This window comes from Astatotilapia calliptera, chromosome 9 (assembly GCF_900246225.1).
Source record: "Astatotilapia calliptera chromosome 9, fAstCal1.2, whole genome shotgun sequence".
Taxonomy (NCBI): Eukaryota; Metazoa; Chordata; class Actinopteri; order Cichliformes; family Cichlidae; genus Astatotilapia; species Astatotilapia calliptera.
The window spans coordinates 8,986,462-9,014,265 of NC_039310.1; the positions used below are offsets into that span (position 1 = coordinate 8,986,462).

Here is a 27,804-nt window from a genome sequence, read left to right on the forward strand (position 1 = left end):
AAAAGGAAATCACACGTTTTATTGGAAAGTGTCAAGAGAGCACGTACCCGTCACAATAAAGTATGCAAAGTAGATCACATAATGAAGTTTGAGGTGAATATGATTCGCTACAGTGAAGCAAAGCCCATCCACTCTATTTTTTTTTTACCCCTACAGCCTGGCACGCAATAATTTAATGTATCAATCCAAAATCATATTTCCTCCAGGTTGAAATTCATAAGCGGGGCACGAATCGGGCCGTGCCGTTCTACCTGCAGATTAAAATGACATTGATACCGGTGGGCGCCAAATTGAGTTCCCTGAATGAAACAGGAATAAAAATCCTATCTTTGCTGTGCTCGGGAACACAATTAGTTCTTTAACAAGCATTTGGAAAAGTGCACTGATGCTTGGATGGATAAGGCCCATGCACCGGGTTTTTTCTCCTCAATGCAATGTAAGGCATTTCAATAAGATTATTACACTTTCAGATTCATGCTACTTCAGAATGCATCCCGTTTGTGTTGTGGGTAGAAACAGCAGTGAAGTCTGAAGCCAGATTTTTCAGTAAGTCACCTTTATACACCGAGCTACAGCTACAGCAGTCACACAGGTACACAGAGTCTTTTGTGTGGGTTTTACAGCACTGAAGTCGATTAAACGTGTGAGAAACTACAGCATGACTTCATGTTTAAAATATTGCACAAGTGTAACAATTGAAGCTTCCTGGAATCCAGTTAAGCCTATTTCTAGGCAAGTCAGAAGTCAAACTGAGATTCAGTGTGTATTTCAAGTTATAGTCACTGATTTCAAAATGGAAGAAAACAAAAAAGAAAGACCCGGACTTCACTCCGAGCACCAGAAACATCAAGTCAAGCTGGGTTATTGCTTCTGTTTTTGGATAAAGAGCGCTCCGTGCAGAGAGTAAAAGCGCCGCCAGCGACAAAGATGCAGGAAGTTATAGAAGACTGAGGGCTCAACACAAACTGCGAGAGCATGTTGACAGGAGCGCTACTGAAGCACAGAAATGACCTGACAAGTTCACTTAAGGATCACACAGTACAGCAACGCAGGGCTCAGGAGCTGGCAGCAAGCTAAAGAGGACGAGTCTATACCGAGCTTATGGACACCAGCAGCACGTAGGGAATACTGGAATATGATAATGCACAACACATTCCTGTTCACAGAGTCATTATTGCTATGCTCTTGACACTTTACATCCTCACAGAAAAGGCAGAAAAAAGCAACATGTTTAAAAAAAATAAAAATCCACTGTAAACGCAGAACAAGGCAGAGTTACAGTTTCAACTATACTGGAAATATGGAGGCTGGCTGTGAAACTGAAAGCATCAAAGGTAACAGGCAAGGGAGCGAATCTCAATCTGTCAAAGGTTTCCCACAACGCCTCAGACGCCGTTTGAAGCGCTCACCGACTGGCCCGGCAGCCCGCTCGCTGCACAGGTGATATGACGGAGATTTGTGATATGTTCCGATAAGAAATCTTCCAAATATTTGACCAAAAGGATAAAATAAAATAAAAGAATCACAGAACTGTCTCTGCCAAACTGTAAGACACATTAGCTAACAACAACAACCTGCAACACAGGTCACTTTAAACAGGCCACAATATATTATTTACACATCGTATTCTACAAACGGTTCTATTCTCTTGTGACTTTACAAGTAACATTTGCAAACTGAGTTTATCTACATGCAAGAGCGACGATTCAGCAGTAACTAAACAACAGTGCCGTGATCGGCAGCCCCGCGGCACACGGGTCAGAAATATATAGAGGAGGCTGGGGGCGGACAGATCGGACGAGCCTTGTCACAATTCACGATCCATGCTAAATAAGTGAAGGGTCAGACGCAGAAGGTCGGCTGTGTGGCCTCGTACACGCGTGTTCAGATGACATGAAAAGGCTTTTATGTGAGAGTAACTGAGGAGCAATTACTGTCTGAACTTGGAGCTCACTGCTGGAAAGCTGCGAAGCACATGACAACCAAACTGCTCGACAGAGGAAACACGCGTGTGCGAGGCCGCGGGTTACAGTGCAGACGTGTGCTGCGCCGTCTATACACGGAGGGACTCTGATCACTTCTCCTGCAGCAGGGCGGGGATGTTGATGTTCCAGCCGATAGCCTGCCGGTCGAAGCCGCACGTGAACAGGTTGCACGACTGGTTTTCTTCATTCCACGCCGTGCAGCACACCATTCGCCTGTGACCCTGCACACACACACACACACACACACACACACACACACACACACACACACACACACACACACACACACACACACACACACACACACACACACACACACACACACACACACACACACACACACACACACACACACACACACATTTTAGTTTATGGTAACTGATGCTAACAACCGCCTTCCCGTCCAGGTTATTCTGCTCTTACCATTCTGTTGCTGCGTGGAAGTCTGGCCAGCCTCACCCCACTCATGTCAAACAGGCGTACTTGTCGATTGTCGTGTGGCAGAGCAATGATCTTCTGGTTGGCAGAGACGCTGATCCTGAAAGATCAGATGTAGTCGCACTTTAAACTGGAGCCAGAGTTTATCTGCTGACCCGAGTTCTCCTGATTGACTGGACCGACTCTATGTCAGTGATTTACTGAAAGAATAGAATTTAAATCTAGCCACGTCTGAAGCACATTTTCACTTTCTGTTTGCAGCACAATGATGACACTTACAATCTTGTCTGGTAAATGGTGGTGTGGTGCACTTTAAAGGAAGATGAAGATAAGGAACAATAACCATGTTAATACGAACATCTAACTGCCTTAACAGTACATACAATGCTTAACAAGTTTATTAGACCACTGTTTCCCCACCACTGTCCTGCAGCACGGAAGATTATCGGGTTCCACCTGATTAGCACTCTAACAATTACATTCTCTTCCACTAGAGGGCACTACAACTACCTGCTGAAGAAGATGAAGATGAAGAAAAACAATTACAAAATAGTCATGCTGTGAGACGACACAGCGCATAATAGCAATAGATCAGTGGTTCCTGGGTTTGATCGAACCCCAGGGGTTTGGTTCAGAGGGGTTCAGTGAATGCGCGTATGAAACTGGTGGGGTTCGGTACCTCCAACAAGGTTAAGAACCACTGCAATAGATAGTTATTTGAAACGAAAAAGTAGTCAGTCTGACCTGGTTCCTGGAGAAAAGCATGAGTAGAAGAAAGCACAAAAAGGTACACTGGGGACAAACCGAGCCAATTCCACTATATCTGGTGCGTGGGGAAAAATGATCAATATGCTTTTTGTGACATTTTTGTTTGGTCGTGAGCGGTGTGATTTTTCTAATGTGAAATATGTGCCGTGGCTCCAAAAGGTTGGGAAACACTGTTTTAGATCCCCAGTCACTAATAGAAAACACAAGTATTTAAAAAAAAAAAAAAAAAAAAAGTATGCCAGAACCCTCTGGAAGGCACACAGTCTTTGCAGACTGCTAAGGATCAGACATCCAATCAATATGCAATCAATTATATAACTCTAAGCATATATGAGTATATATTTCTAAGCATAAATGACAATCCAACAATATAAACCTAACACTGGACTCCTCTGAGAAGTCCAAAATTAATTAAGTGCAACATTCATCCATCTATCCATTCTGCCGCTTATCCAGGTTCAGGTCACAGCAGTCTAAGCAGGGAAGTTCAGAATTCCCTCAGACCAGAGGTCTCCTACCAGCAGGACATGCCCGAAACAACGTGCCAAGGATGCATCTGGAACCATCCTGCTTAAACCACCTCAACTGGCGCTATTCGATGTGGAGGAGCAGCACCTCTACTATAAGTCCTTCTCAAATGATCTGTAAGGGAGAGCCCAGCCACCCTTTGAATCAAACTAATTTCCATCACTTGCATCTGCGACCTCACTCAAGAACATTCAATAACTAAAATTTATTTTTCTATTCAGGAATGCAAGTGAATAACTGTGATTTGACATTTAATCAAAAATAACAGTGCGCTATATTATTTTTTTCAGCTTTAAAAAAAGAAACCCAGTGAATTTCAAATTTCGTGGATAACAACAGTAATTACATTTTAGCATTAAAAATATCATTTTGACTAAAGAGCTTGCGCATACTGGTAATTACAAGTATTGGTAGTTACCATCACTTCTAATTTAGAGCAGCGGTTGCATAAACCGTACAGCGGGTGGTTTTCCAATACATTTGTTAAGCATAAAGTATAAAGAAAAGTATAATACACAAAGAAAATTTGATGCCCAAAATGCTGACTTTAACTACATCAGCCTAAGTTAATTACTTGTAAAATTTTAATTCAATTTATACTTTATATTGAATAAATAAACCTCAAAGCAATCTACGACTTTAAATTAATTTATAGTGTTGACAACCACTGACAGAGCGCTCAACCAGCCAACATATCAATTTAACACCATAGTTTGTAACGTGCAGCACCGCGTGCTACAGTTTCTCTCCTCCTGTCACCTACCTGTTCACAGCTGAGTCTGTGCGGATGGTTGCTATGGGCGACCTCATGTTCTTCAGGTCCCACACTTTGACAGTACGGTCATCACTTCCTGAAACCACATTGTCACCCACTGTGAACACCGCAGACGTCACCGTGCTGCAAGACAAACACACACGACAGCGTTACACACTTGTTACGCACGAAAGCATGCAAGCAGCAAACGGAGGTGGTAATGAGCTACTGTATGGTTTTCTATTTCAGAGATCATAGTTGCACATCTCTACCAGTCACGGAAAGAAGAAAGTTTTCTGAGTGACAAGTTATTAGTCACCCCCTTCCACAGGGCAGTGCTATTATTGTTAATACATAAAAGATGACACGAGCCGCACACATGCGTCACGGTGATGTGCAGACACTTGGAGCCACAGAGGGTGTGTCAGGTACAACACTGTAAAGCTGACACTGTGTGCTTCTTCGTTTATGATGCGACTCTGCATTGTTAAAACCTTACAAAGTGTCATTTTGCTACTTGAAGTTGGCAGGATCTCACTCGTGCACAGAGGATGTCACAGAGATGCGGCAGTCGGGACAAAGTGAAGAGATAAATAATGACTTGAAAACATTCACACCAGCAAACGTGTTTGAGCCATCAGGATGCTGTGAACGATGATTTCCTCTCGATGCATTGGCATTTAGTCACATTTTCTTTCTCTCAGTTTACGATTAAATGTGATGAAACACATGCTCCGAAGTTTGGGAACATTATACATATAACATAATACATACAAGTGTAATACACGGTTGCTCCTGATGCATTCATCAGAGCATGAACATTAGACAGAAGCACTTAGAAATGTAGAGCAAAGTGCTTGTATGAATGTATAAAGCTCTTTGAGTACTCAAGTAGAGTGCACGAGCACTATATAAGAACCAGTCCGTTTACCGCGTCCTCTCAGAGCCTTTTGAGGTAACCTCAAGTACCCATTACTTGCAGCACTTTCGATGTATGCTTGGGCACCCCTAAACTATACACAAGTGTTTTATTGTTATGGTTTTTTTATCCAATACAACGGAGCCACACCAATACAGTATATATATATAGATTAGAGCTGGGCAATAGAACGATAACGATATGTATCGCGATATAACTTTTACTCGATAGAGAAATTAAGCTATCGCGATAGACCTCGCCGCTCTTGTCCTCAAAAAAAAAAAAAAAAAAAAAAAGGTCAGCCAATCCAAATTAAGTAGCGCAGAGCCGAACCAATCACAGCCGCAGCGTCACGTCGCGTGACTTGTTACGTACAGCACAAGTGCCAAGCCGCACGTGTGTTTGTTTGGGAAGCAGCCAGCGGGTAATGGAGCCAGCGCGTAATGGAGGAAATGAGTGTGCCGACTAGAAAAATCAACCGAGCGTGACCGAAGAGAAAACAGATGATGGTTCCAATGCCGGAGAGATTGTCGAACGGAAGAGCCATAGAAGTTCCGTAGTGTGAAGGTATTTCGGCTATTTCAAGTCTGACAAAAAAACGGAGTAGCGTGCACTGTAAATTGTGCCGAAAGCAAGTCTGGAAATACAATAAACTGGTGCATGCGTCACACTGCGCCACGTTATTGTTTCGGTGAAATGAATTTCTACAATACTGTTAATTCTACTCTCTGCAGTGTTTAAATGCTTACATATACACACAGTTACTGTCCGTCCACACATACGACTCGGTTCTGCTTCTATGCCCCAGCTTTGTTTACTTTTTCCCACCGAGGCTTCTAGACTTCTGATTGGCCAACATTTCTGCACGGTTAGGAATCTAGCGCCACCTGCTGCTTTGGCATGTTCATAGCAGCATTTTCCTTCATTTCTGCCTTTATGTGTGGACGGGATTATTTTTTAAAACGAAAACTGAAAATCTCCGTTTTCAAAAATACCCGTGTACGTGTGGACGTAGCCTCAGTCTCTGACTGGAAGCGCTAATTCGTCATTTGGCTTTTGTCAGACTAAAGTAACTGTTAAAACTGTTTGAAAAGCTAAGCTATACAACAAGGAGAGATTGAGAATTTTCTTTTAGTTCTCAGTTTATTTGATATTGACAAAAGTTAGTCAGTTTTGTCTGTTCTTCTGTAACACAAGCTAAGATTTATTTTTAGAATTAATATTTTGTTTCTAAGTGGAATTGACAATTTAGTCTGTTTCGTTTGTTCTATTTTGAAACTTAAACGCTTTAGCGGCTGCCTTTTGTGTAGTTTGCAATATTTGCCTTTATTTATCTGAAAAAGTCTCATGTTCCTTAAGTACATCTACCCTGTTGAACTTATTATGGGAAATAAATATTTAAATAAAAACAAGCTGCTGATTATTTCACATTTTACTTGTGAACAACGGCACATTTAAATCTTACAAATATAGTTATTTGGCTTATATCGTGATAGATATCGTTATCGCCTGAAATGAAAAAAACATATCGTGATATGAAAAAATCTCATATCGCCCAGCTCTAATATAGATCCGCGATAACTCGTTAACATTTGACTTTATAGTGGAAATCTCCATGTGTTTGAAAACTTAAATGTTCTTTTGTCATATTGTTAACAAAAACAAATGTGTGCTCAAATTCAGGCAGTACTTTATTTAGTTGATCCTGTTGACAGGAATGTTTTGCACACTGGAGGCAGCAGTGCATACACCCATCCCTTCCTCCACCCCCCCTATATTCAGCCAGGCATGATTCCTCTTTAGGACTAAGGTCAGGCCTATCCGTACATTTAACAGATCTTTAGCATTTTGAATCCATTTAATATGACGATACATCAGTTGCGTTCTCTTTTGTTCCTACTGATTGATGGAGGTAAGTAAAACCAAAAGCCTGAATAGGCTTCCTCGTTCTTTATTAAGGTTCGTGTTGCCTTTACACACATACAGCACTATCTTGGGTTCTACATCCCATCTTTTTAGGTAAAACTGGCTTCCTGCTTAATTTAAATCGACATGGCATTAAGGGCTAATTAGCGGACTAAACTTTGTGCTATTAGGGAGGTTGCGGCTCAAAGAAACTGCTCTATCGTTACAGGCACCTTCTGACATTGCAGGGTACAACCCACCTGGGAATAAACGGAGAGCAGGGAGAGATAGCGAAGAGGAAAGATAGGTGTGTTAGGTGGGAGGTGTGAGGGGAGTGTAATCAGACGAGATAATTGATTAAAAGGTTGATTAAGGTTAAAGGGTTTTTAGAATGGGTGTGAGGAAGGAGGGGAGAGTTCAGTAGTACTTAATGCTTTGCAGTGTCTCTGACAGCCAAGGTCGAGACTCTTTGTGAGACTTTAGGTGCTGGAGAAGAAGCGAGAGATGGCCGTTCACGGTTCGGTAGGATTTACACCAGCACTGAGCGTGCGAGTACAGGCTGCAGTATTCTCCTGAACAATAGGTGTCATGACTCATATAAGATGTGAAGAAAATGAGAACAATGCAAAACTTCCAACTTTTGACCAACTGTGATGATCTGAAACTCAAACTTGTTCTCACAAAGAAAACAGATCATTTCAATTTGATTTCTACAGCAACAAATCACAACAACAGTCACTTCACGGTGCGTTCCATTATAAGGTAAAGACCCTACAATACATCGTTTTATCTCGCTGTCACTCACTCGTGTGAAAGAGTGAATCTCGAGAAGGCAGAAAGCTACAATCTGCTGGTGCACAGCCACTCGGTGAGTGTTTTCTTGGGGATGTGCTTTTTCAAAACAGAAACTTTATGACAGCCTCATGTGATACGTTTAAGCGACATCACAGCCCAGGACACACCTGTAGCTTCAACATCTACAAAGAAAGCCCTTTGGACAGTTACAGCTAGTCTTCACGTGAAGCTTCGGCTCAATCTTCAAATGAAAATACTTCCCCGAAATATAAGACATTTTTAACAGCACTCTGAATGCCTTTGTGTTGCTGGGTTAAATTTTTTTGTGCATTATAAATGCAAATATCACATGAAAGCAGTGTGTAAAATGATCTGGCTAGACTTATTATAACAGTTTGTAAGACTCCTTTGTATTATTGACATTGATACCAAACTGCATGTTAATTTTTCTTACGTAAAACTGTTAAGTGGACTGGATTTCTGTTCTGGCACTGAGGCTTTGGTCTAAGCGACTGCATTTAAATGTATGGAAATCTCAAAGAACCTTAACATGTGCTCACTGTTGAGTGGGTGAGAGCATAAGCCTAAAATGTTAATGAAAATATTCAGGTAGCGACGACTAAGAGGTTTAAGAGCACTCTGTTATTTTGCCATGCTGCAGATCTGACAGTCGCTGAGAACCCGGTAAGTGCTGTTGTATTCCTCCAGAGACAGGATGTCACATCTGCATGCAGACACACACGAGCACACATACGTACAGAGTTGCATTTCTCCAAAACTGCAATCAGATGTCACCGAAAGCCGTCGACGGCAGCAGAGACAAACGTGACATGGCAGTCCGTCTGTAGAGCAAGTCCGCTGTCATTTCTCGTTTGCTCTCGGTCGTTTTGTTAGCTCACGCGCAGTTGTCATTACACTGCAATTACGGCGGGGGTGGCGGGACAGAGGGGGCGCACGGCACTTTTAGCTGCCAAGGTTCGCTGTCAGGGAGCGTTAGCTGTAATTGCCAGTGAAGACGGTGAAAACGAGAGGCTGTCTCCCCTCTAGCTCTCAACCTCGTCTGCCTATTAAACTATTCACACTCTACTCTCTCTGATGTTTCCACAGGAGGGACGCGGAGATTATGCCATTTATGCCACACCATTATGTCATGTTGGAGATCCTGGGAAATTAGTAGGAGGAATGGCAACCTGTTAGTGCTCTAAGGCACTGTTAAAACAAGGATACCTCACAAGTAGTAAAGTGGGGAAACTGTAAAAACACACACAGAGTCAATGAGCTTCTTTCCAGCGTCCAGTCCATTATGCTTTCCTACTCGCCCAAACATACAGCAAAAGCCATGAGTTGATAAACAGAATACGCCTGTCTCAACTCCTCTTCTGCTTACTACTCCTCCAAACCATTAAAGCGAGTATTTAGGACTTTTTAGCATATTTGTTGGACCGAAATCACCAAGATATCAACACTGAGATCTAATCAGATTCTGTGTCTTATTATGTTTCCAGGCACTTGGCAGCAGTGTCACCGTGTTCTTTATAAAGTAAACAACAGGACTAAATATATTTAATAATTACTGAGCAAAAGGCCGAGAATGGATTTGCAAGCATTTAACAAACTAAACCAATTAATTCATCTTTGAAGTCTACATTGTGTTACTTGTTTACATCTCAGCTAAATTAGTATTGTTGGGTTTTCAACTCACTGATGCACACCACATGAGTGAAAACATGACATCTGAAGACTTTAAAGTTGTGTTCTTCTGAGATGGGCATCGTCTTCCATTTATACATATTTACAAAACTAAACTATTAATCAGCAACTTGAAAAACAGCTCAGCTGCATTCTTATTTACACTGCGTGTGTCAAGTGGCAGAAATACTATTACAGACTAGGCTTTTTGCAGTCCTGTAATGAGCCTGCAGAAGTTTGGGGAATCATTATGTCTGCCTGAAGGTCTACTTGTTGCTTTAAATGCAGCGCCACAAAGAAAGTGGCCATTTGTGAAGGAAATAAGGATGGAGGGAAGGAAAGGAGGGGAGGAGGGCTGTTGTTAACTGTGAAACACTGGTGCTTAATCTCATTACAGCAATTGTCTATGGGAGAGAATTAGAGTGGGATCTGCGGGAATTATACATGTTGGGGTCGTACATAATGAGCTCTGCCATAATCCCCCCACTTGCAATCAAAGGCTGCCAGCCAGCCGGCACACGCATGTAGGCACACACACACACACACACACACACACACACACACACACACACACACACACACACACACACACACACACACACACACTTGCACTTCTTGTGCCTTTTAAAGAGCACTGCCATTGAAAGCCACAGACAAGCCTGACAGTCATCGTTTTGAAATGAGCGGCTGCAATTGAGTGTTAACAGCGAGCGAAGTGCCAAATTACACAGAGTGGGGGGATTAACGCAGAAACGGACAGATAAATGAACGGGAAGAGGGAGGGAGAACGAGAGTCGAAGAGCAGAGAGGAGAAAGAGAAGCAAACTGTTGAAGTGAGGAGAAGTGCTCCGTAATGAATGAGAGGCAAGTGGAGGATTTGGCTTAGAGCAACAGGGTCTGTAAATTAATGTAAAAGGAAAAAGAAAATGTTGGAGGGATTTATGGAGGTGAGATGCTACAGCACCACCCTGTGGGCAAATTAAAGACTGCACCCACATTTAAGTATCTGTCAGGGAACCAGGAAGGAGGAGCGCGGGTGAGAGAGAAAGACTCACTCAGTGTGCCCCTGGAACACGTTGACAGAGTGGATGGACGGGTCTCTGAAGTCCCACAGCCTGAAGGTGGTGTCCCTGGACGAGGTGACTACCAGACGCTGGGTGGGGTGTGTGCAGCAGTGGGTCAGCTCCTGGTCATGGCCTGAACACACACACACAGCACATTGTGTTGCATAAAATCACACCTTTTTAAGTAATCTCAACATAAAAAAACGACAACAAAAACAACAGCGTGTGATTTTTACACGTCAGATTTTCTTTGGATTAAACCAGTGTAGGTGGAGCGTGGACAAGAAGGTGAAAAATATGAGGCTGAATGTGATTTCATGGAAAAGAAGAAAGCTTGTTGGTGCTATTGCACTGACCTTTTTAGTAAAATTCAACCTGGATCGTTTAGTATTAATAATGACTTTTTAAAAGTTGTAAGTTGGCAGCTTTTAAAAAAGAGTTTGAGAAACACTGAAAGAAGCAAGCTGGCTCCACAAACTACATGGATTTTATAATGCCTGTACCCAACATCAAACATCAGCATGGAGGAGAGGAAGGCACTCACATTGCTTAGTGATGACAACATTATCACCTGTCCAGCAGACAAGGGTAGGTGCACGGTTTTGCTAAACCAGAAAGACTATCATGAGAACATTTTGTCACTGCTCTATCACTCCAGCCGATCCAGGAGAAAAGGACAACTGCTGCCTGAGCAAAAACCTGTAGTGATCCCGTATGTGTCAGCAGCACTGGAACAGCTGAAACACATTTTCTCTAAACACCCTGTCTCTGTGGCTTTCAAACCCCAAAACACGCTGCACCAAAAACAGGTCAACCCCAAGGATCAGAACAGAGTAACACAGTGTACGCTGTTAAGTGCCAGGAGGATTGCCATAATTTATACATCGGGGAAACCAAACAACCTCTGGCTAAGCAGATGGAACAACACAGAAGAGCTACCTCGTCAGGCCAGGACTCTGCAGTCTATTTACACCTATAGGCGAGTGGACACTCTTTCAGTGATGAGGATGTACACATCCTGGACAGGGAGGAACGCTGGTTCGAGCGAGGAGTCAAGGAAAAGGGAAAGACCATCTCTGAATCAAGGAGGGGGCCTAAGGGTACATCTTTTACCATCCTACAATGCTGTGATTGCAGCCACTCCCCAACGCTCTGTGAATGGTACTCATGGTCATTGATCAGTGCTTGTTGATCAGTGGTTATGAAATTTTCCACATTAATGACTGACCTCACAGCCCATAGTTCATCAGTGGTGCTAGTTTCAGTCATTGTGCAAATGTACTGTTTATAAGGTTGGGAAAACCTGCAGCCAGCTGAGACTGAAGAAGTCACTTGGATGAGTGGTTTTTCCCACTGGAAACGCTACGTCCAGATGAACAGAATCATTTGTTTGGGATTTCCTTATCTGGATGAGTGAGCATGCCTCAAGATAAAATGTCTGTAGTTTCATATTTGAACTTTAATAACAGTCTGGTTAAACTGTAGAGTGTCATACAAAGTACACTAATGAGGAAGAAAAATAACAAAAACCCTGACTTCTGTTTACGACTCCTCTGCCATTACATACCAGTGAGCGTGTGAACCAGTTCAGAAGTCTCAACCTCGTACAGGTTGGCAGCACGATCCCAGGAAGCTGTCACCACTTGTCGGCCTCCCACTAACCAATCAGCTGCTATTACGACGCCCTGGTGGCTCTTGAGTGTTGCAGTAGCAACCCGGACCGTGGGCACTTCACAAGGGCCCTCGCCATCCACCTCGCCTTCCTCTCTGTCCGAAGAATCCTGGTCTTCATCGCACGGAGCCTGTGAAAGACGCAAAACAAAAGCTCAGTCGAGCTCCTGTCTTGTTTTGGTTTGATTCATTTGAGAGTAAAGTGACCTATTGTAGAAACACTGGGAAGAGAACAAGTTCAAAGCTACTCACACTGACATCTGGTGGTGGCTGTGGGGCTGGAAGCTGCACCATGTACCGCCAGATGTGAGCTGTCTGGTCCCCAGAGGCTGTGGAAAGTACAAATCAACAAAGAGCACAGCTCACATCTACACACGAGTGACTGCTGGAGGCAACAGATGCAGCAGAAAACGGTTGAAACGACGACAAGGAGAACAAACCTGTTGAAACAGATGCTATATTTAACGTAGTCGACTTGACAAGTCAAACATGCATTCAAATGCTTACCTGTGAGTGCCATCTGCTCTGTGGGGTGGAATTTGATGGAGTTGACTGTGCAAAGGGAACAATGAAGAGACGTCATCTAACAAGCCGTGTAAGCAAATGTTGACAGACAGTGTTACATCTAAGAATACGCTTCGAAATGCTTCTGCCATGAGCCAGTGTTTATTAACAAGAGATGTCGCACGACAGGCTGTACGTCACACTAAATATTGTTATAAGCACTCAGACAGGCTATTAAAACATTCTATTAGAAAAAATATAAACGATTTAGAATAATTTTTGTGTATGGACTTTGTGAATGTCTGTAGACAAATAAAGCTTTTGGCTGTGATTACCTGATCCTGCATGGCCAGCATACCTCAGCAGACATTTGCCCGTCTCTATACTCCACAGCAGCGCTGAGTGGTCTGTTAAGAGAGAGCAGGTATAAACAACATGCAGCCATTTCCATTTTTACAGTAACCAGCTAATGGTTTCACGCTGTATGATCCTGCCTTTATGTAATGGGCTGTATAGTCTGAGTGGATGTGGTAAGAAATTTCTGGATTGTTTAACGAGCTTCCTTAAAGATAAAACGAGGCCAACATGTTGTTTCTGAAGGACTGGTTTGGATAAATATTGATACTAAAACACTACTTGCGCTGCATCACCAGATGTAATCAATCATATTAAGTATGTTCTCATTTTCTGCTAATTGCACCGAGGCATCACAATTAATTTGACAAAGATATAATGATGCAAATATTGCTTGCAGCACCTTTAGTCTTTGCTATTTATTCTTATTTAAAACTAGGGTGCCACATGCTGCCTGTGTGTACAACAAAGCTATCATGATTGATTTATATAGTCTGTGAAGGGACTTTTTTTTTTTCTACCTGCAGAGGCAGTGCCCAGCACCACTGGCTGAGTTCGGGTGACACTGAGGTCCCAGATCCCATCGCGATGGCCCACATACTCCTTGAGCAGCTGGCACAAAGCCCGGGAGCCGGTGGTGGCTTTGAAACTGGACACGATCTGAAGCGAGTGTGAGGGAGAGAAAAGTATAACGGTTTAACAGCACTCAGTTAAATTATTAAAAAATGTAAATGTAATTACACTGATTACAAAATATAAGAATATGTAGAGTTTAACTTGTAGTTCTCCTGTCTTACTGCACAGCTTCATTTAGGCTCCGTAAATACTGATATAACTCCTAGCCAACACCTGGCTACATACAGGTATTGCCAGTTAACTGTTACTCGTTGTCAAACACAGTAAAAGCTAATGCGTTGCTTGCCAGATTAGATCAAGGGTGTGTATCACAAAACAAGGTCACCTGGAAAGGCGTCTTCTTAGGAAATAGGTTAAGTCTCTTTGAGGTGTCATTAATCCTAACTGTACAGCTAAATGGCTCCAAAGCAATTTAACTTAAGGACATGGGAACAAAGCCAGCCTGACATTTCTCCCACATGATCATAATGACGGCAAAGGTTTTCATTAAAGAGATGAGCAATAAGAATAATAAGTCGTTTTTACTTTTGGTGATAATTATGTCAGAGATAAAAAAAGGTTTTACTACAAACTGAAGTTCGATAACCAATTACAATGGAATATTAATTGTGCATGCTGTTTATGAATTCAGTTAATTACAAAAGCAACATTACAGCTTTATCGCGTACCTGTTTTATTTTTCAGCACAGACTACCTGTGCTGGTCACCCTCTGCATTGGCAGGTCGAGCCTTCCTTAACTTTTAACTGTTTTTAATGTTTATCAGTTTATAACCGCTCATGTTGAAAATGCCAAACACATTAAAAAGACTTCACTTTGTGGTAATTCTGTTTGTCTAATCACATTAGTTATATTATCGGGAAGTTATTTGAATATCTCTATACTGTGTTCCTCTATTTAAAGTTATACGTTTTCATTGTTAAATGTCAGCTTATCAGAATAATTTAAACTGGCTTTGTGATACAGACCCCAAGTGTGTTTGTACACTGCGACACTTTTATGTTTGCCATATTTGTGATTTCAGATTGCGCCACACTGCATGTCACTAGAGTATCAAATTATCGAGAGGACAGATTGTGATTGTCCTTGTAAACGACCGGTGCAACCTCTAAAAATAACTAGTGGTCTGATTGCACATGGACCCGTCACTGCAGGCTACCAGATAAACAAACTAAAGTGCAGTTTCACTTGTCACAGAGCTGTCACAGCCAGTACTTTACATGCTGCTGCAGACAGCTGACCACAGCAACAAGCTAACAACATTGCTAGACATTAGATGCAGCAGCAGCAAAGTATTTGGTTCATGAGTGCCAGACTGTGTTAATATAAACTCTTATTCTGTCCAGAGTGTTTATATTCACCTTGCGCTCTGATGCAACCTTACTATACACCTCCTGTTGTTAGAGCAAAATAGCAGACAAGATGAGTGAATAGCCCAGTCAATGTCAACCCCGTACAACACTGAAGCTATAGTTAGTCAGGATCATTAGTTTCAAGTCCCCTCCATCTTTCCAAAATTAGTTTTTGGTCATGTTTCTTAGCCAGCTGAGAGGTTAGTGGTATTGTACATAGCTGCTACTTCTGTCATGGGGTTAATTAAAGAAGCCTTTTCTTGATTCCCTCAATGCTCTTTTCACTGTGGCTATATTCAAGGTTTTTCTCTGCATTAAAAAAAGCAGAACAGCATTTTACTTAGAACACAAAAGAAGAGAAAAATGATTCTCCTATTACTGTAAATATAGAAATGGAAAAAAGATAAATATTTATTTTAGGTATTTTTCTATTTTACTAATTTTATCTGCACTCGTGTAATGTTTAGCTCACACCAGTTTCCTCTCCTCTGCTCTCACTGTGTGTGCATGAATGTGGAGAGGAGCAGCGCAAAGTAGGTGAAGTGAAGATAGAATATGGTAGTTTTTTCATTACAACAGATTTCGATCAGACAGAGATCAGCCCTGAACGTTTTAACCAGATGTAAAGATGCTAGAAGCTATACTGCTAGTGGCAGGGATGCTAGCTCGAGGGCATCAGCTGTCCTGCTGATGTTTCATCTGTAACCTGATGGCAAGTACAGATACAGGTTTCTACCAATTAGAGAGGAAACACTTCATCTAGCTTTATAAGACAAAAGGCAGCAATTTTTCAGATTAATGAAAAACCTGATGTTATTTTTTTTCAAAATCTGAAATAGTTTTACAAAAACTATCTGTTAATTTCAAAGGCAGAATAATAGTAATCATTACTAACAACATCTGTATGGGAAAGACAACAAAAAGAAGCTGAAAGCAGACCTGTCCAAAATAAGCCAATGCGGGGGAACACTGATCAAAACAAAAACAAAAAAACAAATAAACAACACCCCCCCCCCCAAAAAAAAACAAACAAACAAAAAAAAAAAACACAAAACACTAATCACTGGTCAAGTTGCCAGTTAACTGTGGATAACATAAAATCTGAAAACAGGAAAAACAGCTAGCTGGCTCAGTCAAAACAAGGCATAATGTGCAGACAAAATCTTTTATATCAATTGTTTGAACTGTGCAAAAACTTAACTGTAAAAGCAACAAAACTTTATGAAGGCAGGGATCGTGTGCCGGACTATTTTTTTAAGGCGACCAGCAGAAACTTGAAATTACTAGCACAAAAGTTCCACAGAAATCATTGTTGATAGATGTATTATGTTACCTTTCGGGCAATACAATGTTGCTTCCTCATTAGAAGTCTTTAGGCCTAGTCTTTGTGCTTAGCTAAGCTATCCAGCTACTAACGTCAGCTCCCCCCAAAATTGGGACTGCTTTTGATCTTCTCATCTAGCAAGAAGGTAAGTGTAGCCAACTGACACGGTGTTTGAAATAGCTGATGAAAAGTGACTCAAAGAATCGCCAAAGTAATGAAAGGCGATACAAAAAAGGATAAACAAATAAAATATAAAGTAACACTTTGTACATCTAACAAATGCAGCTTTGCCCAAATGACTTGAGTATGAGTGCAGAGCAGAGAAGGAGTCAAGTTCAGACTGCAGTTAAAGAGACATTCAAGCCACCACCGCCTCCCCCATGATGCTTAGTGGCAAACAGAGCATTCAGGAAGTTACCCATGAATCTCCGCCCCACAACTCCCATGTTGCCACACTGAAGTTGCGAGGTCCACCTAATTTGCCCTGGAAAGTGTACAAGCACTGTGTCAGAGAGTCAAGAGATTACAAAGGACAAAGTCATGGGAGATGACATTTTGTGGTAAATGCTGTAGTAAACACACGATTTCTTTTACCCCTGTGATTAAAATCTTCAATCATATCAGTGAATTATTTGTTTACCCACATTTTTTAAACAGATTATGATCTCCTCAGAGGAAGATTCTTCCTTCCTCTCACTCAGCATTACAGGGGCTTTCCACAGTCAGTTACTTCACACAGGCCTGAATCCCAAAAGCTCAAATATTTACACACATGACACGTCTTACGAGCTCTATTGAACGGGCTAACGTGGCTTGTGCCAGGTACCTTGCTGGTAGAGGCTTTGTAGGTCGTCTTCAGCTTCTGTGACAGTTGACTGGTGCTGTGGCTGGCTGTGTGACAGAGACACAAAGAACAATGAATGAAATTCATTACCCAGTGACAGAACTCTTGCTTGCTTTTATTCACTGCTGCAGTAACGGCCTCGTAAAGTGTCAAGATTTTAAAATAGCACACACCTTGACAATACAAAGCCTTGTTGAGCGTTTCTAGTTATACTATCTACACTGAACATTTATGCAGTGTAAATGTCCCCGTGTCCAGCAAGGACGGAGCTGTGAAAATACTGTCGAGAGCTCAGCTTCACAAAGTGTGATCACCAGTTAAACTGAGCTTATTTTAGAAATCCAGGCTGGCTTTAAGGATATTAGGTGTCATAACAGAGGGTTTACATAAGTCTGACCTATGTGAGTGTCTCACCCCAAGCAGTAATGAACATCGACCAGTTTACAGAACGTGTCATCATTGTTTGTACAATTTTTATATGGCATCTTATAGTGATTCACAGATTTCAGTCACTTGCTAACTTGCTAACCTGGTGGCCAAAAACGATTACAAAACGTTACTCCATCATGACAGCCGATAGTGGACACTCAGTAGTACTGCAGGACTAAAGTGTTTGGGGGGTTTTCTCACCTTGCACTGCTGCCAGGTTAGAAGCTTACAGCTACATGTATTTTCATATGTATTCCAATCTCATGTCTTGTGGAAATTTACAGTGTAGGGTCAGAAAAGTTCCAATAACATGAATTTGTCACATTTGTCATACATCTAATGTCAGGTAAATTGTTCCAACAGTTTAACTGAGACACCACTGACAGCCGGGGCTGCTGAGAAGAAACAGGGACTGGTACGTTTGGCCTGTAAGGCAGGGTTAGTTAAAGCTTATTAGTGCATCTGATAGCACAGGAACCTTCTGGTATTTTCGATAAGTTAAACTTATAGACTTTCAAAGGGCCGCCATACTGTTTTTGGTCTCCAGGTGGGCATGTGCCTCAAGCTCTGAAGTCAAATGAAAACTATGGATGCTGCAGTGAAAATCGAGGCAACTGTTGGCATTGAAAACACATTTACTAAAAACAGGGATACACAGCCAGGCAGAGGGTTACTGGAGAGTATTTTCACCTTATGGAGGCTGCTGGATGCCCAAATAGTAAAATCCAAGTAAACATTAGCTCCTAGAAAATGTTCACTCACCCTGTACAAAGAAAAAACAGGTGGCTCATGCAAATGTGTAGCCATGCCATATAGCAGCCTGGTCAGCATATAGACACAACATAAACAAACACAGCTGGTACAAACATCTGCCATAAAAAGAAGTTTTAAAAAAAAGAAAAGAAATGATAAATTGTCTTTTTAGGCTGTGCAGGTAGAGTCTGCCTGTCTGAGAGAGCCGATAAAACATCTCAAATTAAACTTTGTTGCTTTCATTAACCTTCACTTTAATTCTTATTCATTACAGCATTTTTTTAAAGGTAGAAAATATCCGTGTCCTTCGCTATTTTATCTTGAATATTTTAAAGTTATTTTGGTATTATCTATAATTTTGTAAACATTTAGTTGCTTGTATCTTTGTACTTCTCTTCTTTTCGAATGCTATCGTATGTTTGAGTGATTTGGGGGCACATTTCCCTTCAATTTATGTTCCTGGACTCCTGGTAGTTTGGGTCCAAAATGTTTTTTGTGATACTTTTTGAGAAATGTCATGACATGGATGTGATGCAGAACACGAAAAGCTGGCTAGAGACAGAGTGGGAATGCCACTGTTTGTAATATCTCTCAGATCAATGCAGGAGAAATCAGTTTACTGAAAAGTCCCACACCCCTTTGTGGGTGTTACGGTGCCACTCAGCCGGCGAAATTCACCGCCTTTGTGATGCTGGCGACTCCTCTGTCTTCAGCCTGTGGCAATAACACTGTGTGGACTGTGATCAACAACTTCCTCGAGTTTTAATCAGCAGTTTAATCATTTACAAACGCCCTACAAGTCACCATTTATCTATCTGCATCGTGACTAAACCACAGTAACTCAAAGAACAAACACAGTTTGGCTTCCTAAAGGTAAAAATAAAAACAACTGCTCATATGTGTACAGCTGTTTTACGACAGTCTGTCACAAAGATGACACATAAGTAACATGCCAATTTAAATCTTTATGTTTATCAGCTCCCAGGGAGATTACTTCAGCCACCATGGGATGAGATATCCACTTTAAACACAATCAATATTTTCCATTTCAATTTCCAAAGACTTCTATTAACTGTACTCAGTGTAAATTACAGACTTAAATAGATTTGTGTTGGAAATTACGGACCTTTTGTTTTCAAGGCTCCCTTGGTGGGGTCTCCTCCCTCAACAGCCTGTCCATCTCCAGTCAGCCGCTCATTCAGTGATTCAATTTCCCGACGTACTGCAACGTAAGACAGCCATGACGTGTCAGTATTTAAACACTGAAAACGTCCACTCAGTAAATGAGCACTGATGCGTACACTGTCAGTTACTCACATTCGAGGTTTTCTATGTAGAGGTTTTCAAACTCCCTCTCGATCTGACTGAACAGGTCCAGCAGATTGCTCCTCAGAGACAGAGGCAGCTTGGAGTCCTGGACAGACAGAAAACAGAACCACACAGTAAGGTCATACACACGGCACGCTTCAAGGTCAGGAATGTAGAGCAGGAATTCGCTCCACATCCTCCTCAAGTGTGGCGTAACATAATGTAGCATAATGCTATGCCAAAAATGCAGAACTGTATAACAACAACATGTTCTGTTATTACAGTCGGAAGTGAAGTTTGTGACTCTTAAAGGTAAAACGTTTAACTGAACACACGTGTTTACGCGATTTAATCGGGCAGCAGATGAACTTGTGCGAACTCTTGGCCACAGTTTGAGCTACAGAGCTACAAGCTAAAAACAAATAACTACACAACAGGAGTGTCCAACCAGCCTCTACTAACTTACTTCCATGGTGCAGTCCTAGATGTACCCAGTTACCAGCTGACCGCCAATCTCCACCAGACTAGCATGTGAAGACACATAAAAGCTGCCATGAAAACACTAGATTCAGAAGGCTGCGTCTCACAGCTCCCTGAGCGCTGCTGCTCAGTCCTTCAGCCGTCCAAAAGACAACGATACCAAACACTTCACTTGTCACCCTTCAGCTGAGGCACGTGTTAAAAAAACCAACCGCTTGGCACAATGACGTTAGCCGCATGACCATTCTGTCATCACCACGTTCACACACTTTATCAAAAAAAAGCCCAAACAAATAAATAAAGGTCATTTAAGAAGTAACAGGCAGGCCTTGTGAATTTAAAGCTGCTTTAGTAGTGGCACTTAAACCTGCAGCTTGCTCAGGCCAAAGCCGGCAGCGTTAAAAGTGAGGAAGAATATCTGTTCTGTGTAAAATATGGGTCCATAAAACTGTCTGTGTATGTGTAGCCAGTGCTGCAGGGAATAGAGGAGGTACATCCACAGCGCCAGCCAGTCTTGGCAATAAACAAAAAAGGACTGTTGAAAAGACTAATCAGACCTGAACAAGCGGCCCATATTAAAACTTGATGAGACAACAGGCGAGTGCAAGCTGAGCTCTAGTTTTAGTGGCTGACAAAGCGCAGAAAGTAAAAGGCAAAGGATTTCCATGGTCTGGCAAACTGACAAATTCAACCATCCCATTTTTGAGAGCGACTGATAAGTAGGTCATCCAACGTGTTTTTCATTTTAACCCTACACGTTGTCTATCATCTCCCCCGATACGAGAAACCTGTCAATACAATGTGAAACACTCACAAACCATCTGTTGGTCTTATCTGGGAGATGACTTTCAATAAGGTCGCTGTAAAGCCAACTCCCAAAAGTTAACAACCAAGATATTCTTGATCAAACAGAAACAGTTTTTATTATCTCAGAAGGGAAGAAGCAACTGGTCTGCACCAGGAAATGGCTGCTCGTGAACAGGTTCCCACTCTTCCCTTTTCTGGAAGAAATCAATCAATTGTAGAACTAATTTAGAGAACCGTGTTTGGAGAAAGTTAATAACCAACTTGATACCAGAGACACAGGCGAGTACTTTGTTTTAAAACAAAGAAATGAGTAACCAAAGTCTAAACCCACAGAGGACAGAGACAGCATTAACTTTTTGACTAAGAAATATCTGCCCAAGAAACTGCAGCTACTGTTTCACAACAAGGAAGAAACTCATAAACACGTGAAAGCGTGGCGTTGTTGATGTTGCAAGTACAAAATAAAAGAAATGCTGCTTAACCGGCTCATACTGTACTCTTGTGAATGAAAGAACCAGCCTCGCACCAAAACAGCCTAACAATAAAAATGCTACTTATGCGAGAACAGCCTGCTCTGTGTTTTAAAGTGAAACTCTGTGTGTTTTACACCTAACATATGTTATTACGCTGTCTTCAAAACTTCAAGTTAACATAGATTGCTTGTCTGCTGTTGTCGATTTGCTTGTGTGTAAATGAGAAAACCCATGGATCCATGTCTTTGTGTATTTCCCCCTCACCTGTCCATCCAGCATGTCTCCTCTTTGGATGCCTCCCGGCCTCTCCTCTGTGCTGTTGGTGCGCCTGATAGACAAACTGTGAGCCTTGCGCTTCTGCTTGGGGTGACGGGCAGCTGAAGCAGAGCCGCTGCTGCTTCCGCCCTCCACAGGCATCCCTCCTACCTCGTGGGTGGCCCTGCCCCCTGTTCACACCCTACCTGAGAAACAGGTAAACACTGGCTGGACTTTCTGGTTGGCTGGTTCAGGCTTTCAGTTATCGCCACCTGTCTGTCAGTGAAAAGAAAGGAAAATGCAGGTTTAGCCCCATTACATGAATTCTTTAAGGTAAAACAACCTAAATTCTAAATCCATTCAAAAATCCCAACAATTTAACTATGTGTTCACGTTATTCTTTTACACAGGGAAATAATAGATATAGAAAGTGCATTTAGACCTTTTGTCCAATTAATAAAGAGTCCCGAGGTAAATGGTGTCGCCTGAATTTACAATAGACAGCCAGTAAAGCCTGAAAGACCCGATCATCTTCTAAATCGTACATTTCTTTGCCAGCAGATATTGCCACATTAATTACAGGATGTTATTGAAGTTCTGCAGCGCTGTATGTCCGCTGCTTCCGTTATTATAGCGCAGTATGATAGTAAGCCAGAGGACAACGGGTAATAAATATAAGCCAACAGAAATTTTATAGGGCAGGCAATGATGTGTAATAAATATTAGCTCGCTCGTTATATATAAGTGAAACTGAGACTGGAAACGGTAAAAACGCCTGAACGCGTCGATTCATAAAACAGTACGTCTATTAACTACCTATGAAAAATTAAAAGGTAATTTGACATCATTTTGATATACAGGTACACGAAACAAGACGACACTCACCACTGTCATTACCTGACTGAATCTATACACGCCAAGCAGCCCGAGAAATTACTAGAGCTAAACGCTAGCACGAGCTAACTGCCACATATCAGCTTCCTCGCGGCATCTTAGACCAAACAGCGCACAGCAGCTAAAGGACACGACGGGTTATATCATCTCTAACGTCGCACGAGCTCGTGTACGCTAACAAGTTTGCATTTTTTGACAAGGCTGTGACTCATTAGTTTGGAAAATGGGTGATAAATTATACTTTTATTACAAAAAGTATCAGATTTTTATTAGAAAATTTTGACACATGACGTATATTATTTGTGCACTCTACTTCCGTGTAACGTAGACCGTGTTTGCACTTTGTTAGCCAATGAGCTGTCAGGCGGCTGGGAGGACAACGAATGAAAAACCGTGAGGTTAGTAACTGGAAGCGCTAGTCGTTCCGACAGACTGCGCCCTAAAACACCGTTGAAACACGGTAAAAGACGTGATTTGCAAACCGTAAAGAAAGTACAGCTTTCGTGAGTAATTGAATGCTTTGTCGCTTTCTCCGTAGCGTGTATATACAACAGCCGGTGCATACTTATGTTCAGTTGACAGAAGCCTGGGTGGCGCAGATGTGCTGTGCAGTGGTCCGATGGCGTGTTGACAGTCGGGGCTTGGAGGAAAACATGAAGCAGAGTCTACGGGAACGGAGCTGTTGAGAGTCGTTACCATTTTCAGCTTAGACCTTAAAGTTGTTTTATGCAATTGCATTTTAACTTGGAGTGTTTGGATTTGGATTTGTACTTCACTTCTTGTTTGCTCCCTTATTCCTTTTATTTTGTGTGGCCACTATTAAAAATATGAGTTACCAGGTAGAATAAATGTTAGATGGATTCATTGCACCATCTTGTGGTACAACTTGGTATTGCCCTTCTTTCTTCACCTTCTCTAGATAGCTTTGGTAAATAGGTAAGGAAGGTTTTGACGATGAAAATTTAAAATAAGTAGCTTTAATGTTTTATTAATACATAACTACACTTGATTAATATAACGCAATCATACTTGTGTTTGCGTAAACTCCTATACAATGTTCCTAATATATATATATATATATATATATATATATATATATATATATATATATATATATATATATGTATATATATATATATATATATATGTATATATATATATATATATATATATGTATATATATATATATATATATGTATGTATGTATGTGTATATATATATATATATATATATATGTATGTATGTATGTATATATATATATATATATATATATATATATATATATATATATATATATATATATATATATATATATGTATGTATGTATGTATGTATGTGTATATATATATATGTGTATATATATATATGTATGTATGTATGTATGTATGTATGTGTATATATATATATGTATGTATGTATGTATGTATGTATGTGTATATATATATATATGTATGTATGTATGTATGTGTATATATATATATGTATGTATATATATATGTGTATATATATATATGTATATGTATGTATATATATATGTATATATATATATATATATATGTATGTATATATATATGTGTATATATATATATATTTTTTTTAATTTAATTTATTTATTTATTTGTATTTTTTTTTATCAAAGTTGCATCATCGAAATATGTCCTCCTCACTAAATTAAATATATGTAATATGATGCAGTGCCATTATAAATGCAGGGCCAGACTGTAGATGGCTGTCTGCATATTTATAAGCATATATGCATAGTACACTTATGGAGAGGTGTAGCCACAGTTATAAAAGTGCAAAAATGTCTCTGTTAGATTGCAGAGGCAAAACAAGAGAGGCATTTTCCTGGGTGAAGTGGATCACTAGCACAATAGCCTCATCACATTTTCATTTTATTTGTTTTGCCATTGTTGAGTAGAGCCATGCTTTAAAGCTAGCTGTATACCTGGTGAATCACCTTGTACTGGTTTCAAAGAGACATGAAAGATGCTTCCCAAAATCTGACCGTATCGGCTCAGTGTCCTCCTGGTTACCGTGATTGTTGCAGAAGCAGTCATGTGAATGATTAATGGAGCTTGAACTGCATTAACTTGCCGGAAATATAGGTGTTTGAGAGTTTCACTACCGAATTGTATGAATTAGTGTAACTTACAGTCAAAACAGATCAGTAGAATTCAGTTGAAGGGACATAGTGGGCTTGATAAGCGAGCCTGCACCCTGTATTAAGTTCTATGGCTTTCCTATATGGATGTAACATGAACTGCACTTGATCTAAAACAGGAACCTTAATGCTAAAAAAAATCGAGTGTTTGAACAGCCGAGCTCTCTCTCTCTCTTGTGTCATTGTAAATTAAATATATCTGAATTATAGAGTGGTGGTAATCTGGCAGAATAACCTTGTCAAGAAGCGTGATTTAACCTTCCGATCCCGACCCACTGCGATCCTGGCCGTTTTTTTACCGACAGCCACACCCCCGGTCCCCGTGATTGGTTTTCTGTTTCTCTCAGGCCATGGCGCGGGCTGTGTGGGCGGTCCTCCGGATGCTATCCAGGGAGGGAGCCGCTGTGCTGAAATCAAACGCACCTTGTGCCACCACAGGAGCTTTGCGGCGATCCAGACCTGCGTGCGCAGCTGTTACTACCTGCGGCAGAGCGATATCCAGGTAAGATGGAAGGACGTAGGTTTCTGAAACAGGCCCAAAATACTGAGTTTAAAAGCCAGCTAACGGTTAAGCTTATTAGCCGTAAACAGGAAGTAACGCTGTTTTTTGGGCTATTGGTAGCTGAGTGCCGCAGCGCGTTTGTTTGTATGCTCCGGGTTATCACAGCTACCAACAAAACTCAGGCCAAATTCTGTCTAAAACAAAGTCTTGCACTTGACATAGCTTTACATAAGGGTTAAAGAACACACTGTTATGGTCGTGGCTCAAATCCTCAGTATATTGTCGCCAGTACGGCATGCTTTATATGTTGTAGCAGGTGTATTTAGTAAACTTTTGTCTTAATATAAAAGCTATACAGAACTAGCAAGATACCAACGTTTCATGTGTTTCAAAGAGGGTTTCTTGATCATTTCACGGAGTCTCTTGATTTTGGATTTTCAGTGTTATTGCTATACAATATTCCTTGAGTGTGAATATTGAATCCTAAACTTGGAATAAAACGCAAGGTCCACTTTCTAGAGCTTTCAGAAGCACCTCACAATAATCATTTTTTCATCTACTGTAAAACTACAGAAAAAAATACAACGGTGAAGCCTGTCATTCAAATGAAAAGTGCCATTTAAAAGCCAACACTGATAAATTGGTGAATCATGAACTGTTTGCTACCCTGTGCGCTGCAGTGAAGTCAGACACCTGCAGTCTGCAGCCAGAATGCCCGAAGTAACCACCGATCACCTGGATGAGAAGCAGGTGCAGCTTCTGTCCGAGATGTGCATCCTCATCGACGAGAACGACCTCAAGATCGGAGCGGACACTAAGAAAAACTGCCACCTCAACTCCAACATCGACAAAGGTGCCTGTCTTCCACATTAGTATCCACACAGGTATTGTTCTGCATCACTCATTTCTATGCATGTTGTTTGTTCTTGCGAACAGGTTTGCTGCACAGAGCCTTCAGCGTCTTTATTTTCAACAGCGAGGAGAAGCTGCTTTTACAGCAGAGGTCTGACGCCAAAATCACTTTTCCAGGTCAGTCTCACTACTTTTAAATTCTCCTGCGGTCCCCTCAGAGGCTGCTTTATCGAGGCTAAGCAGTATTTATAGGTTTTAACAATCCTCTGTGTCTCTGTGTGTGTTTTTTGCGCAGGCTGCTTCACAAACACATGCTGTAGTCATCCTCTACACACAGACAGTGAGCTGGAGGAGAAGGATGCGTTGGGGGTGAGGAGAGCTGCTCAGAGGAGACTCGGCGCAGAGCTGGGTATTCCCATGGAGCAGGTGTGTGTTTCAGTTCCGACTTCTACCCACACTGGAAGAGGATTACTAAGGATTGTGGCAAATCTTCGCTTGTGTGTGATCTCCGCTTTCCTGTTTCTCCTCAGGTGACTCCAGATGAAATGACATACCTAACAAGAATCCATTACAAGGCCCAGTCCGATGGGGTTTGGGGAGAACATGAGATTGACTACATCCTTTTTGTGCAGAAGGTAGTGCTGTAGTATCTGTTAGATACAAATGTATGCAGTGGATATAAATGGTGTGCATGACCCTCAAAGCTTTTCCCTTGTGTTACAACCTGCATAGTTCAGTTGAAAAACATTCAAATCTGTTATGGGAAAAATCTAAAAGACAAAAAATGGACAATAGGCTGCTTGCATAAGCATGCACACATTTAAACTAGAACTTTGTTGAAGCAACTTTTTATTTAATTACAGCATTTACCCTTTTTGGGTAAAAATCCATCAGCATGGCACATCTTGACTTGGATACATTTGCCCACTCTTCCTTGTAAAAGTGCTCCAGCTGTCAGATTGTGAGGTCATCTCCTGTGCAAAACTTTCACTAAAAGAAAATATTTCCTATCTTGATCTGGATATATGCTTGGGGTCATTGGAGGTGAAATTCCTCTTCATCTTCAGCTTTCAAGCAGATGACTGAAGGTTTTGAGCCAAAAGCGACTGGTGTTCATAATTCCCTCCACCTCGACTAAAGCTCCAGCTGATAAAAATCAACTTCAAAGCATGATACCGCCACCACCATGGCTCACCATGGGGATGGTAACATGCTTTTGAGAGACTTTAGCATTTTTTTTGCAAATTGTGCCTGGGCTTGGATGTCTTTCTTTGTCAGAGAAGGCTTCCGTCTTGAAACCCTGCCCCATAGTCCACACATGTGACAACATACAGGATGTTGTCATATGTAGCACACAA

The 27,804-nt window shown here is 41.3% G+C and overlaps 2 protein-coding genes across 5 annotated transcripts in view; one reads left to right on the forward strand and one right to left on the reverse strand.

The window, feature by feature from the left end:
• wdr37 (WD repeat domain 37) lies at window positions 1-23,982 on the reverse strand. Its single transcript, XM_026179165.1, has 14 exons — window positions 23,494-23,982; window positions 22,044-22,310; window positions 20,029-20,125; window positions 19,838-19,933; window positions 17,512-17,576; window positions 13,896-14,034; window positions 13,356-13,427; window positions 13,024-13,068; window positions 12,769-12,845; window positions 12,413-12,647; window positions 10,837-10,978; window positions 4,483-4,617; window positions 2,409-2,523; window positions 1-2,206 (listed from the first exon to the last, which is right to left on the reverse strand). Exons 2-14 carry the CDS (start codon window positions 22,194-22,196, stop codon window positions 2,075-2,077), a joined length of 1,503 nt encoding a protein of 500 aa, XP_026034950.1. The 5' UTR covers window positions 22,197-22,310; window positions 23,494-23,982; the 3' UTR covers window positions 1-2,074.
• idi1 (isopentenyl-diphosphate delta isomerase 1) overlaps window positions 22,986-27,804 on the forward strand; it is a 6,650-nt gene continuing 1,831 nt past the window's right edge. The window contains exons 1-6 of one of the 4 annotated variants that reach the window (XM_026179164.1): window positions 22,986-23,097; window positions 25,440-25,594; window positions 26,275-26,447; window positions 26,531-26,623; window positions 26,742-26,872; window positions 26,977-27,081. In XM_026179164.1, the coding sequence (XP_026034949.1) occupies window positions 25,443-25,594; window positions 26,275-26,447; window positions 26,531-26,623; window positions 26,742-26,872; window positions 26,977-27,081 (654 nt within the window). In that variant the 5' untranslated portion in view covers window positions 22,986-23,097; window positions 25,440-25,442. Of the gene's footprint in view, window positions 23,098-23,296; window positions 23,432-25,439; window positions 25,595-26,274; window positions 26,448-26,530; window positions 26,624-26,741; window positions 26,873-26,976; window positions 27,082-27,804 lie in introns of those variants that run through there. The other 3 variants (XM_026179161.1, XM_026179162.1, XM_026179163.1) reach the window with 3 other exon arrangements.